General features: G+C 52.7%; 2 protein-coding genes across 5 annotated transcripts in view; one reads left to right on the top strand and one right to left on the bottom strand.

Annotated features, from left to right (window-relative positions):
• The first annotated feature begins 2,242 nt into the window (after positions 1-2,242).
• On the top strand, positions 2,243-4,121 carry YDJC (YdjC chitooligosaccharide deacetylase homolog). Of its 4 annotated transcripts, none has more exons than XM_069497242.1 (5): positions 2,243-2,409; positions 2,497-2,656; positions 2,862-2,961; positions 3,069-3,246; positions 3,418-4,121. In XM_069497242.1, exons 1-5 carry the CDS (start codon positions 2,246-2,248, stop codon positions 3,785-3,787), a joined length of 972 nt encoding a protein of 323 aa, XP_069353343.1. In that variant the 5' UTR covers positions 2,243-2,245; the 3' UTR covers positions 3,788-4,121. The 4 variants fall into 4 exon arrangements, with proteins under 4 accessions (XP_069353343.1, XP_069353345.1, XP_069353346.1 ...); XM_069497244.1 differs by having other exon boundaries at positions 2,497-2,714; XM_069497245.1 differs by lacking the exon at positions 3,069-3,246.
• Positions 4,122-6,480: 2,359 nt separating this feature from the next.
• Positions 6,481-12,646, bottom strand: part of UBE2L3 (ubiquitin conjugating enzyme E2 L3) — a 42,269-nt gene continuing 36,103 nt past the window's right edge. Inside the window, exon 4 of the mRNA XM_069497212.1 lies at positions 6,481-9,004. Coding sequence (XP_069353313.1) covers positions 8,850-9,004 — 155 coding nt within the window. The 3' untranslated portion in view covers positions 6,481-8,849. The remainder of the gene's footprint in view (positions 9,005-12,646) is intronic.

Here is a 12,646-nt window from a genome sequence, read left to right as displayed (position 1 = left end):
GTGTCAGTGGTCCCGGGGCCCGTGGGTCCCTCGCTCCCCTCACCCCGCCTCCTTTATGCATCCGGCCCTTGCCCTGCGGGGAGCCCCCCAGGCAACTGCGGTCCGATTCCAGAGGGGTCGGGGTGGGGTCGCTGAGGACGCCTGCATGCCTTCTCCGACCGTATCTGGGTCTGGGCGTGTCCGACCCTCCCTCCTCCCAGACCCAGGGCGCCCCGGCCGCCCACCAGCTCACCAGCGCCTGCCCGCGCCGCGTGCGCCCGCGCAAGGGCGGTGGCACAGTGAGCTCGAGCAGCCGGCAAGCGGCGCTCTTGCTCATTTGCATACTGCGCCGTCGTTGGTTCGCTCCGGACTGCTCGCCCATTCGCTTCTCCGACACAATGGCTGGGGGCGGGGCACGCATTGGCTCCTCCCCCACGCCGATGGGCTCTGCCCCACCCACATTCGCGGGGAGCCGGGGCTGGAGACCCGAGCAGCCGGAGGCGGCGGCCAGGCAGCCAAAGCCACGGCCTCTACCAGAAACGCAAGCACCTTCCTCGGTTCCTCCCCGGTCGCTGATTCCTCCTTTCCAGGAGTGGACAAGCCAAGGTCCGTCTTGAGACCTCTTCCCTCTGGCAGCCTCCCTCAGGGCAACCTTCCAAGTCACAGACCTAGCTTTAATTCCTAGCTCTGCTATTTCCTGCCGGTGTGACTCAGCCTCTCCGAGCTTGTCTCCTCATCTGTAAATGGGTTTGAGTGTCCTTCCACGTGGGAGTATGGAGATTAAAATCTTCATACAACACAGCCGGTACCCCAACAGGTACCTTACCTCCTCTCCCCACTATTCCCCTCCGTCCAATAAACTCATCAGGCAACACATCCTACCAAGTTATCACCTCCTTGGAGAAACCTTCCCAGAAAGCCTCCCACCCTCAAGAGAATTCATAGTAGACTCCATCCCAGACTCTGCCACATCATGTTGTTACTTAGTGGTCTAGCAGATGTCGCTTCTTTGGGGCAGGAACTGAGGCAGTCGCCCTTAATCTCCAGTACTGCCAATGGCTGGCATCCAGTAGGTGCTCAATAAATGTCAGTTTCCTCCTTCCAATCTGCAGACCCTCGAGGCCTCTAGCCTTTCCAAGATCAGCTTCCCAGTGGAGAATGGTTAAGGTCTGGCAATTCAATAATCACGGTGATTGAACATGGCAATCCTTCTGCCAAGAGCATGGTTGAAGGACTCTATGATGCCTCCAATCCTTACAATGCCCCATGAGGTGTTTGTTATTCCCAAGCTCTGCTCTGCTCTCTCTGTCCCTAAACTAGGGGACAGCCAAGGTCCTTACCACAGCAGGCCTGGGTACAGGCCCAGAGCTTAAAGTTCAGTCCCAGCTCTGATACTCTTGGCAGGACCACGCTTCCTCTCTCTGAGCCCCAGTTTCCTTATCTGTAAAACAGACATGACATTACCAATCTCGTAGGCTGGACAAAAATATCACACTTTCCATAGGGAAAATCAAGACAGCCACATGACAATGAAAATTCTGGCTGTCAACATGTGGACCGTTTGTATAGTCATGGGTGTACAAATAGTGGACCAAAAAAAGTGAAGCTATGAATGTAAAAGTTGTAGCCTGGCACACAGCTCAAAATGGAAAAGGGGCTAATATTTTCTGAAGCCATTGGTGTATATGTTTTCTTTCATTTTCTTATTGTCTAGAGCTCAAGGAAAAAAAAAAATCAACAAATCAGGAAAAAGCCTCCCCTTAGAAAAAATCAGCAAAAGACCAAAAAGCAATTTGGAAAAGAATAAAAATAGCTAATGATATGAAAAAGTTCACAGGCACTGCTATAAAAAAAGAAACTATAAGAATAAGATAATATTGATGTGATCATCTTTATCTTCTCAAAACAACACAAAAAACATTTGGGTTGGGGAGAAGAGGAATTGGGTATGTTTATTTGCTGGAAGGACACAACCCAGCAAGTTAACAATGGTGATCTCTGGGAAGGGTATGAGAGGTTTTTTTCTCCTTTTTTTTTTTTTTTTTGGTGTTTTTCATACTAAATACCACTCTTGCAGACGAAAGTTCCGCTTCGTTATAAGCGGTGTAGGACCACGCCGCACCGCTAGGTGGCGAGGACAAAGGCGCAGCGCGGCGCCGCCGCAGCGGGGCGTGTGCGTCGGGGCGGGGCCTCGGGCAGCGTCCGGGGCGGGGCCTGAGCTGCCCGGCCCACTCCCTGCGGGTCGCGAGCGGCGGGCGTGGATGCTATGGCCCGGCCTCGCGTGCGCCTGGTGGTCACCGCGGACGATTTTGGTTACTGCCCGCGGCGCGATGAGGGCATCGTGGAGGCCTTCCTGGCCGGGACCGTGACCAGCGTGTCCCTGCTGGTCAACGGCGCGGCCGCAGAGAGCGCGGCGGAGCTGGCCCGCAGGTGAGGGGCGGCCCCACAGGGTCCGGGCGGGCTGGGGGCGCCCCCGCCCCGCGGCCGTCCGTGCTCCCGTTCGTGCTCCGCCCGCAGGCACAGCATCCCCACGGGCCTCCACGCCAATCTGTCCGAGGGCCGCCCGGTGGGCCCGGCCCGCCACGGCGCCTCGACGCTGCTCAGCCCCGAAGGTTTCTTTCTCGGCAAGATGGGATTCCGGGAGGCGGTGGCGGCCGGAGACGTGGCTTTGCCCCAGGTGCGGAGGCGTAGCTGCAAGAGGATCCTCGCTATGACCCCAAAGTTCTGCCCGGCGGGTACCGTGGAGGCTTAGGGGCAGGAGCTGGCACTGAATGATTTCCTCGTTCAAACCCTGGGCAGTCACCACACACGAGCTCCAGGAGGGGATCCTCCTCGGTAGATGCTCCCGGACTCTCAAGGTGTCAATCGTCCTCTCCCTCCAGGTGCGGGAGGAGCTAGAGGCCCAACTAAACTGCTTCCGGGAGTTGCTGGGCAGGGCCCCCACGCACGTGGACGGGCACCAGCACGTGCACGTTCTCCCAGGTGCGCGGACTGGGGCTCCCAGGCGGGGTGGGTGGAGGTTGGGGGAGGCTGATGCTCCCAGGTGAGGGGACATGCTCCTCCCTGAGCCCGCTCGCCTGCGCCCGCAGGCGTGTGCCAGGTGTTCGCCGAGGCGCTGCAAGTCTACGGGGTGCGCTTCACACGGCTGCCGCTGGAACGCGGCGTGGGCGGCTGTGCGTGGCTGGAGGCCCCGGCGCGCGCCTTCGCCTTCGCCGTGGAGCGCGACGCCCGGGCCGCCGTGGGCCCCTTCTCCCGCCACGGCCTGCGGTGAGGCCCCTCGCCCCACCCCGCCCCCACCCCCTGTCCCGCACAGGTGCCAAGGGTCTGGCTGGGCGTACTACTGGCCATCTGTTTCCGCTTCTCAACCAGGAAGCGCCCCACCCCCAACCTAGCCCCGCACACTGCCCAACCCCGCCGCTGATGCCCCGGCACCCACAGGTGGACAGACGCCTTCGTGGGCATGAGCACTTGCGGACGGCACATGTCCGCTCATCGCGTATCCGGGGCGCTGGCGCGGGCCCTGGAAGGTATCCCGGCGGGCCATGCCCTGACAGCCGAGCTGATGGCACACCCCGGCTACCCCAGTGTGCCTCCGGCTGGGGGCTGCGGTGAGGGCCCCGACGCGTTCTCCTGCTCTTGGGAGCGGCTGCATGAGCTGCGTGTCCTCACTGCACCCACGCTGCGGGCCCGGCTTGCCCAGGAAGGTGTGCAGCTCTGCGCCCTCGACGACCTGGACTACAAGAGGCCTGGGGAGGGGGTCCCCTGTGAGGCCACTCTGGAACCCTTCCTGGAGCCCTCCCCATCTTGACCCTTACAGACAGCCAAGCACTAATGCCCTTTAGCGTCAGGAAGGGGGCCAGGATTAAGCACTGGCACAGCCCAGAACCAGGCTCTTGAGCAGGGTCTGTAACTACCCTGGGTGGGACACTGCCACCTCTGTGCCCAGGTCCTCAGGGCTCAGAATGGCATCCAGAGCTTGGGCAGCCCCTCTTGGCTACAGGTGGGCCCAACCTGTGACATCTGGCCCTAGGACCTGCAGAGTATTTGGTGCCCTTCCATGTTGCAGTGTAAACACCTTCATTGTTTAAGGGAGAGTGGGGAAGAGGTTGCTATATTAATAAAATAAAAATAAGTGTCTTTCAGACTTGGGTGATTTATAAAGTGTGCCCAGGGAATCTTCACAGAAACAAGAATGGACACAGAACCATTCCCTCTTGGCTCAAAGCAAGTCAGTATTCCAGAAAAGATAGCAAAACATTGCCCACATTCTAGTTTTGTTCATGCTTAGGTTTTCTCTATTCTTTTTTTTTTTTTTATAGAGACAGGGTCTCACTGTGTCACCCAGTCGAGTACAGTGGCTCAGTCATAGTTCAGTGTAACCTCAAACTGGCCTCAAGTAGTCCTCTTGTCTCAGCCTCTGGAAGTGCTGGGATTACAGGCCACCACACCTGCACCTTTATTTATTTTGGGAGGGTAGGGGAGGGGCTTGAGAAGATTATCTCACCAGGCTGTTTTTTGAGAGACACATTATAGTCTCAATTTTGATTTAACAGGAAGTCACCTGTTGTAAGTGAGCCAGCCATTCTAGAGACTAGGCTTGAGGAGGTCCTGCAAGCTCATGGGAACCCATGTAAATTTTTCCAGGAGGGGCAGTGCTCCGTGGAAATCCTAACTGGGCCTGGTGATGCATGGGTGCCCTGTGGACTGGCCCTGTGTGGTGTGGATAAAGGCTCCTGAGATGCAGAGAGCAGATGGGGAAGGCAGTGAGAAGTTCTCAGGAGCAGAGTCCTGCTCCGCTCTGGAGGATGGAAAGGCAGATGGAAAACCATGTGGCCCTTCTCGTCTCATTTAATTTCATGTAAGTGACTATGAAGCAGGCACCAATGTCCCCATTTTACAGATAAAGAGGTGGGAGTGGCAGAGCAAGGCTTTGAACCTACTCACTCATTTGATGTGCACGGGGCCCTGGCCTGTACCAAGCATGGCATCAGGTGCCAAGAGAGCTTTCACCTGGCCTAGGAAGGCCACTTTCTGAAGGGGTAAGGGTGGGATCTGACTCCTCCTTCCTGCCTCACCCACCCATGCCCCGTCTGTGGCTTCAGCCCCCTTTTCTGGGTCCATGCTCATCTTCCAACTTAACCTTCCCTTGACCTTGATTCTTCCATCCAGAGAACTTTTCCTGCTTCTTTTCACTTGTGCCTCCCTCCGGCTGCCTTGCCTTATTTCAGCCCACTGAGGTCTAGCCACACTCCTGCAAGCTGCTGGCTGGGGCTGGTAGGAGGGCAGCCTCCCCAGGGGGGTTCTGCGATGGAAGTGTTCTGAGGAGGAGGCAGCTGGCTGTGCAGCTCCGAGGCTCAGGAGAGAGGTGTGGGTGGGCAGGAGAGACTTGGGGGTCTGCACAGATGCTAGGTGGGATGGCTACGGGGAGGGGAGGAGGGATGAGCAGGGATGTGGCAGTGAGGAAGTCCTGGGGCCCTTGGCCAGAGGAGCCGCAGGCAGCAGGAGAGGACAGAAGCCAGGCTGCAGTAGGCACAGGAGTGTTGAAGTTGATGTTTATTTCAAGCTGAGCAATTAATAGTGGAGGACGGCCAGGAAATGGTGGCTCCAGAGGACAGGAAGTTGAGAGAGGGTCGTACAGGCCTCTAGCTTTGGGGAGGGGGCACCTGTGGCTGTGCCTGGGCTCAAAGGGACCCTGTGGAAGACTGTGCTGAGTGGTAGAGCAACAGGCTGTGGAGTCAGACTGTAAAAACGCAGGCCAGGTGCCCATAGCCGTCACTCAGAGCCTCAGCTGGCTCCTGTGCAAAGGCACGGATAAGGGTGCCCACAGGGCTGTCCTGAGACGCACAGAGAAGTGCTAGACAGGTGAAAGAGCACCCTGGTGAAACGACACCCCAGGAAGCTTCCCTCCTATGAGCTGCAGGCCCCGCTGACAGCACATGCCTGGCCTCAGCTGGTGTCAAATTCCAGGCACGAAACAAATTACAGCTGGGCCCAACCACAAAAAAGTGTCCCAGGCCTGGCTGGGCCCTGTGCTGAGTCAGCTTGTCACGGCCCCTGCACGTGGCAGCAGCTGTCAGACACTGAGGCAGGTTTCTGGCTGGCACCTTTCAGAGAAATGGCCTAGTCCCACCCTCGGGCACTCCCTCAATAATTTTGTGACCTCTTAGGGCTCCAGTTTTCACCTCTGCTAAACACGGAGCATAACATTGCTGTGTTGGGGCTACGGGATGATGAAAGTGACATGCCCATGCATGGAAGTCGCTGTCCCCTCGAGAGATACCCACGAGTGCTTCTGCAGGCCCTGATCTGGACTCTTGGCTTTTCCTGTGTTGATTATACCTTATCCCTTCCCTCCGGAGAGTCAGGAACACCTCTGTGCACCTCTTTTAGAGAGCATGGGAATGGGGAGATCAGAGGCCCTGGCCACCCGTCCCTACTCCCCAAGAACACAGGCCCCTGGCACTGCCCACCCCCAGTAAGGAAGAAACCCACACGACCAAACCAGTGTCTGAGAGCATTTTTATTAAGGGCAGCAGAACGGACCGCAGCATCTTAGAAAGCCTATTCTCCGCCTTGGGGTTGGGGGCAGGGCAGAGGGGAGGACCCCGCACGTCAAGGAACCAGGGGGGTGTGAATTCCTGAGTGAGCTGGGGCCGGCGCTGGGTGGCTGCTCCACAGCTCTCCCTCCAGAGGACCCAGCTTTTTGGTTTGGGAGCAGCGAGGGCTGCCCACCAGCCTGCTCAAAGCCTGCCCGGGGGCACGGCTGGAAGGAGCAAGCTGCCCAGGCCCGAGGGAGGGACACCCACTGACTCGAGAGCCAGGCCTCTGCTGCCAGGGCTGTGGGTCCCTGAGAGGCTGCCGGCACACACGTATCCTCCCGTGGTGAGCAGAGCGCAGTGACAGGGTGACAGGCAGGCAGAGCTACGTTGGCAGAAATACGAAGCAACGGGACAGTTTCCAAGAATGGCAACATTTCTGGATTCAGAAAAGCAACAAGAACAAATGGTAGCTTGTTTGTATAGCTTCTGACAGAATTTGGCATTTTATTACAAATCGGAGTGTGAGTGAAATAAAATTCATCACCACCTTTCTGTTAATGAAGAGACACGTGGAAACGCTGGCCCGGCACACCTGCCATCCCGGGCACACGGGAGTCTCCAGAAACCTGCCCCTGGCGTACTTAGAACTAGAGAAGCTGAGTTCATTTACACACCGCAGGGCCACGCGCCTGGACAACCAAACAGTGTCACACTGCCTAACCCGCCCATCACTTCCCACTTCTGCACAGGTGAGACCAAGCTGTCTTATACGTCTGTAGGCCCCTGAAAGATCTCAAGTTATAGAACTAAAATTAAAACAGAAAGCAAAGTTTAAGTCGTCTTCTCCACAGGATCTAGTCCCCCAAGAGCCAAGAAGGAAAGCCGCCACTGACAGACGCCGGGTTGGTGACACTGGCTTCCTCAGGATGTCAGAGTGACATGTATTCTCTACTCGTTCAGGGGCAGTCCCATTTGCCTTGAAAAGATATTAACATTCAAATCCTTACAAGTTCATCTGATGATAAATTCTAAGGTCAATTTTTATTTCTACAAAAAAAGGCAGTCAAAACAATATAAAACACATTTAAAGGATATTACTGAGTGCGCTTCAAGTGGAGCTTGACTCTGCAAAGGCTGTGAGTCCCAAGGGAGAGGGAAGGCCATCTTGTTCCTGGCTGGGCCGCTGGCTGCTCCAAAGGAAGGGGCCAGTGGGGGCTCCAGTGACCCCAGACTGGTGACAGCTCAATAGCCGAGTCGTGCCAATGCCGCAAAGGGTCAAACTGCGCCGCGGGAGGGCTGTGGTGGGGCTGCCGCACTGAGGAAGTGGAGCACGAGCTCCGTGGCACATTCGGATGGAGCTCGGTGACAGATGAGCTTGGAATTTCAAATGGATGTTCTGGCTTTAGCTTGGCCCGCAGGGACCAGCAGATCTTCTAAAATGGCTGCAGGGAGGGGTGCCAACCTTTGGCCTCAGAAGCCTTTCTGGTGAGAGATTTCATCACACACAGCATGCACAGCGTCCTCCGGCTGGCAGGCCCTCCCTTCGGGGTCACCGCAGACCTGTGGTTGCAGGGTTTCCCTGCGCAGGCCGGCCAAGTCGCAGTTCAGTCACGCACGCTGACGTCAGGGTTTGCCCATTTAATCCACCTTACCGTGGTTAATACTAGCCTGATTTTTATACAAGAGCTAAGCCTCCCTTTAAACGGCTTTTCTTTGGGGCGGGGGGCGGGGGGGGTGCAGGAGGGGTGTAGTTGTTAGTTTGTTTTTAACATTTTTTAAAGGATGTTATAAACGAGTCAGGAGAATTTAAACCAACTCCCATTCTGGGAAGTCCAGCAAGGGAGAAGAAAAGCCACCAGAAATGCCGGAGCTGTCTCTTCTCCTTTGCGGAGCAGATGGGGCCTGGGTCTGGGGAAGTGAGTAAGTGAGAAATAAACTGAATGCAAGAACATGGGAGTTGCAAGGGAAGAGAAAAGAAGGGGAACCACAACCTTTTTTTTTTTTTTTTTTTTAACCTTATGGGCTAAATGTAACTTGAAAATTTTGGATAAATTTGGACAAGAAAAGAAACACCAATCTTTTGAAGTAGATTGAAGCAGTGATTTTTAAAACAAAGGAAGCAGAACTAGAACATCTTAAATTTTTAATCCTTTCTTTACAGGTTACCTAAACCACTTTTGATTAAGAAAACTGTAGAAAGTTAGTAACTGCCACAAGCGAACGCCAGGCGGTGGCACGTGTCAATTTTCCACAGAGTCCTGCTTTGCGGGAGGTCTGAATGCACTGCTCGGGGTCTCTGCTCACACTTGCTGGAATCGATCGCGGCAGATTTTAGTCCACAGGTCGCTTTTCCCCATATTTCTTTGTAAACTCTTCAGCATTCTTACAGAATTTTTTACGGTCCTTAGAGTATTCTTCAGCTAGGTCAGCCCGGAGCGGGTGCTCAGGCTGGGGGTCGTTCACCAGTGCTATGAGGGACTGGATTACTGCCAAGAGAAGGACAAGGCATCGGGGGTTAGAATACTCTCAGAAAGGGCCCGGGAAGAGGCAGCTAGTCCCAGGAATGAAACTCTGCCTTTACCATTGATTTACAACTAATGTGCTTTTAAGACAAAGCAGCCTCCTATTTATCCAAAATTCTGACCACCAGAACTCACCCCATCTTTGCTCTCTAATTAGGAAAAATTGATGGTCACCAAACAGCCAATATCACAGCAGATAATTGTTCAGAGTAATGCGCCCGCCTCCACGACCTGACACCCAGGGATGTCCCAGCCCCCAGTCAGGCCCAGCCCCCTCGTGTGCTCTGGAGACAGCACTCTTACGTGTGCACAATCACTTTCTCAGGGGCAGGACTGGGTGGCATGTCCCCACACTGGCCCAGCACCCAGCAGTGCACTTTGGCTCAGGGCAGTTTCAGTCAAAGTGACCGAGGGGGCACGAGAAAGAAGGGGCATGTGACGGGGCCACACCTGTCAATGCATAATGATCAAACCCTGGAAGACCTTTAGAAGCGACTGAACCCTTGAGAGAGGGTTCACTGGAGCACCCCGTGCGCCACTGGGAGGCTGACAGCCACTGGCAGCACAAGACTGTCCATCTCACAGGCAGAAGCCACAGTGATGGCTCAGGTGGGTGCCACGATGCTCCCCCAAGGTGCAGCAAATTCCAGGTGTCCCAGAAGGCAAGCCCTGGGGTGGAAGGATGGTGGGGGATCAGAAGCAGGGTGCCACCCACACCCGCCGCCTCTTCACACTCTTTCTCACATGCACCCCATCCCCGGCAGGACCAGCACCCGCAGAGTCCTGTCTTCCTGCCTTCCGTCCCACTGCCACGTTCCCAGCAGGAAGGCGCCTCTCCTCTCTGAACTGCTGACGCCACAAATTCCTTTACTGGCGGCCCATGCTTTTCACCAGCACTGTAAGGAATGGACGGACATGCTGATGCTGAGTTGTGTGCGAAGACACAACTAGTCAACAGCACCACGCTGAGTGAGGGTCACGGCACAAAGCACTCCTGGCCAGCCGCCTAGAGACCGACAGACAGGGTGCAGCCTCAGCGAGGTGGGGGCCGGCTGGGCAAGGAGGGTGCACTGAGAACAGCAAGCAGGGCGAGGGGCCTGAGAGGCTCTGCAGGCCAGGGCGGTCTCTGGTCCCATCTCCACACCCTCTCAAGGGCAGACTCTACTGCTCCCCGCACACGCCACCTCTAGGGGCGGCGGGCCCTGGACGCATGTTCGTCTCCTTATTTCCACAGTCATCTCTTCTGTATTTTATTCTTGCCCAACTGAGCGGGAATGATGGCAAAACTATTCTGTTCCTGTTTCCCCAACTTCAACCACTGGCGCTCCACTGTGTGCCACTTATTCACACAAAGCCTAAATTATTAATTTCATATTTCTTTAAATCACCTCAGTTTCTTTTTTGGTTTTTTTTTTTTTTTGAGACAGAGTCTCACTCTGTTGCCCAGGCTAGAGTGAGTGCCGTGGCGTCAGCCTAGCTCACAGCAACCTCAAACTCCTGGGCTCAAGGGATCCTCCTGTCTCAGCCTTCAGTTTTTAATAAAGTATTTTTAAAAGGAAATGTTAGTGGCTCAAATGGAAAGTCACTTCCATTTGCCATAAACAGAAGGCAGGTGTTAATAAACATTAAAACAAGCACCCAAGACCCCCTCCCCTGCTGTCCAAGCAGGGGAGTGACCACACCGGGGACACATTCTTCCGAAGGACATTTCCACGGCTTCTCTAACACCCTGCCCTCAGCTCGCTGGCCACAGTGCGGCCAAGCTGTTTCAGTGCACACCAGCTTCTCCACACCACACGCAGCTGCGAGGCTACTCCATTTGCCTTTGATGTTCTTGACATCAGCCTTGGAGACAACCATACTTGCCTGAGAGCACAAATTGGTGCCCCGCACCATGTTTCCCCATGATTGGAGATGGTTCTGTAACAGGAGAATTACCACCTCGGCATTTTGGGAACCTCATGGGCTAAGGGCAGGCCGAGTGCTTTGTAAGGGACACCCATGAGTGTAAGATTTTTCTGCTCACCCTCTGTCATGGATACTCAAACTCTCTACTTCTCACTGTGATCATGCTGGTATCGAATGTATTAGTACAAAACATTTGTTAATTATCATATATTTATTAATTAATAATTGTAATTATTTTAATTATCGACTAATTATTGATTATATATATTTACGGCTACTCAAGTGAAGCAGTGGGTGGTAATTATCAAGCCCTGCTTTTTAAAAGATACTCATCTTCTACTCTTATTGTATTACCATAAGAGAAAAAAGCCTATAAAATTTCCTCCTTTTTGTTCTGACAGTTTCTTTGCAATATAGGATATAAACAATATCTGTACTTTTCCCTCCTTTTTATGGAGATCCAGGGAACTCCATCCTTCCAGAATAAAATGTCAATGGTACCTTTTTTTGCCGCAGAAGATATGCTGTAGCCTTCCAAGGAATGTGCTAAAAAATATAAATTAATCTTATCTGGTTAATTATATTGCCTGAGTCCTTTCTAAATCGTATCTCCTTGGTTTGTTATAAGATGATGGTATATGGGGGATTGAAACATTCAATTTTTCTCTTCATATAATTTTGTTGCTATATTGTTTGCTACATATAGATTCAATATTATGCTGACATTATTGATTGTATTTTATATGGCAAACTTCATTCAACTACCAAACTAAGCCCTTGTTTTGTTGCTAAGAAATCTATTAGAACCAAACACTGCTGAACAAAACTGCTATTACAGTCTTTCCTCTGATACTATCTTTTCTATTTGATATACTTTTGCCTTATTTCTTGACTTTTCTCATGCTATTTTTGCTAAATTTTTAATGCCTCTCTTACTGCCTTTAAAAAAATATATAATTCACATACCCAAAAATAAACTCTTTAAAAGAGAATCCACTCTCATTAGCAGTTATCTCCTATTCTCCCACTCCTCTCAAATCCTCACAATCACTAATCTCCTTTGTTTCTAGGGATTCACCTATTCTGATCATCCCATATATGGCTCAATCTTGTTTTGTGCAGTAGTTATGTTCTATAAGCTTGCTGTGGCACACTGATTTAAAGACATTCAATCACTGTTCCTAGGGGAGACAAAGGGTTAGGTTCCTATAAGCCTCTGCTCACATTTTTGTTAACTGATTAATATATAACTTGGGTTTTTAAATTTTTATTTATTTTTTTTAAGAGAAAGGGTCTTGCTATGTTATCCAGGCTGGATTTGAACTCCTAGGCTCAAGCTATCCTTCTGCCTCAGTCTTCTGAGTAACTAGGACTAAATGGGTCTGGCATACAACCTTGTTTTACATGTGTTTAAAGACACCTTATTTAATGTATAATACTGATTCACTGACATTTAAACTTATGGCCAACAGCACTATAACTCATGCCTGAATGAAGCTTATCTTCTCCAGAAGGCACATCTTACTTAGCCTTGCTGTGCTCAGGAACACCAGACAGCACTTCAGCACTATGTTTGGGGGCCATTTTAAAAAACAAAATCACCAAGAAAAAGCACAAAAATGCAGGTTGCGTGGCACTGGAGACTGCTTGCTTCAGTGGAAGAGATGAAACAAGAAGGCAGAGCATCAGATCGCGCTG

This window comes from Eulemur rufifrons, chromosome 21, assembly GCF_041146395.1.
Source record: "Eulemur rufifrons isolate Redbay chromosome 21, OSU_ERuf_1, whole genome shotgun sequence".
Lineage (NCBI taxonomy): Eukaryota > Metazoa > Chordata > Mammalia > Primates > Lemuridae > Eulemur > Eulemur rufifrons.
The sequence above is the reverse complement of the archived record's forward strand: the minus strand, read 5'-3'. Positions and strand labels throughout refer to the sequence as shown.

Coding starts and splice junctions, on each gene's coding strand:
- YDJC (XM_069497242.1), top strand. CDS start 2,246: ATGGCCCGGCCTCGCGTGCGCCTGGTGGTCACCGCGGACGATTTTGGT. Junction 2,410..2,496: donor GCGGCGGAGCTGGCCCGCAG/GTGAGGGGCGGC, acceptor CTCCGCCCGCAG/GCACAGCATCCCCACGGGCC. Junction 2,962..3,068: donor GCACGTGCACGTTCTCCCAG/GTGCGCGGACTG, acceptor CTGCGCCCGCAG/GCGTGTGCCAGGTGTTCGCC.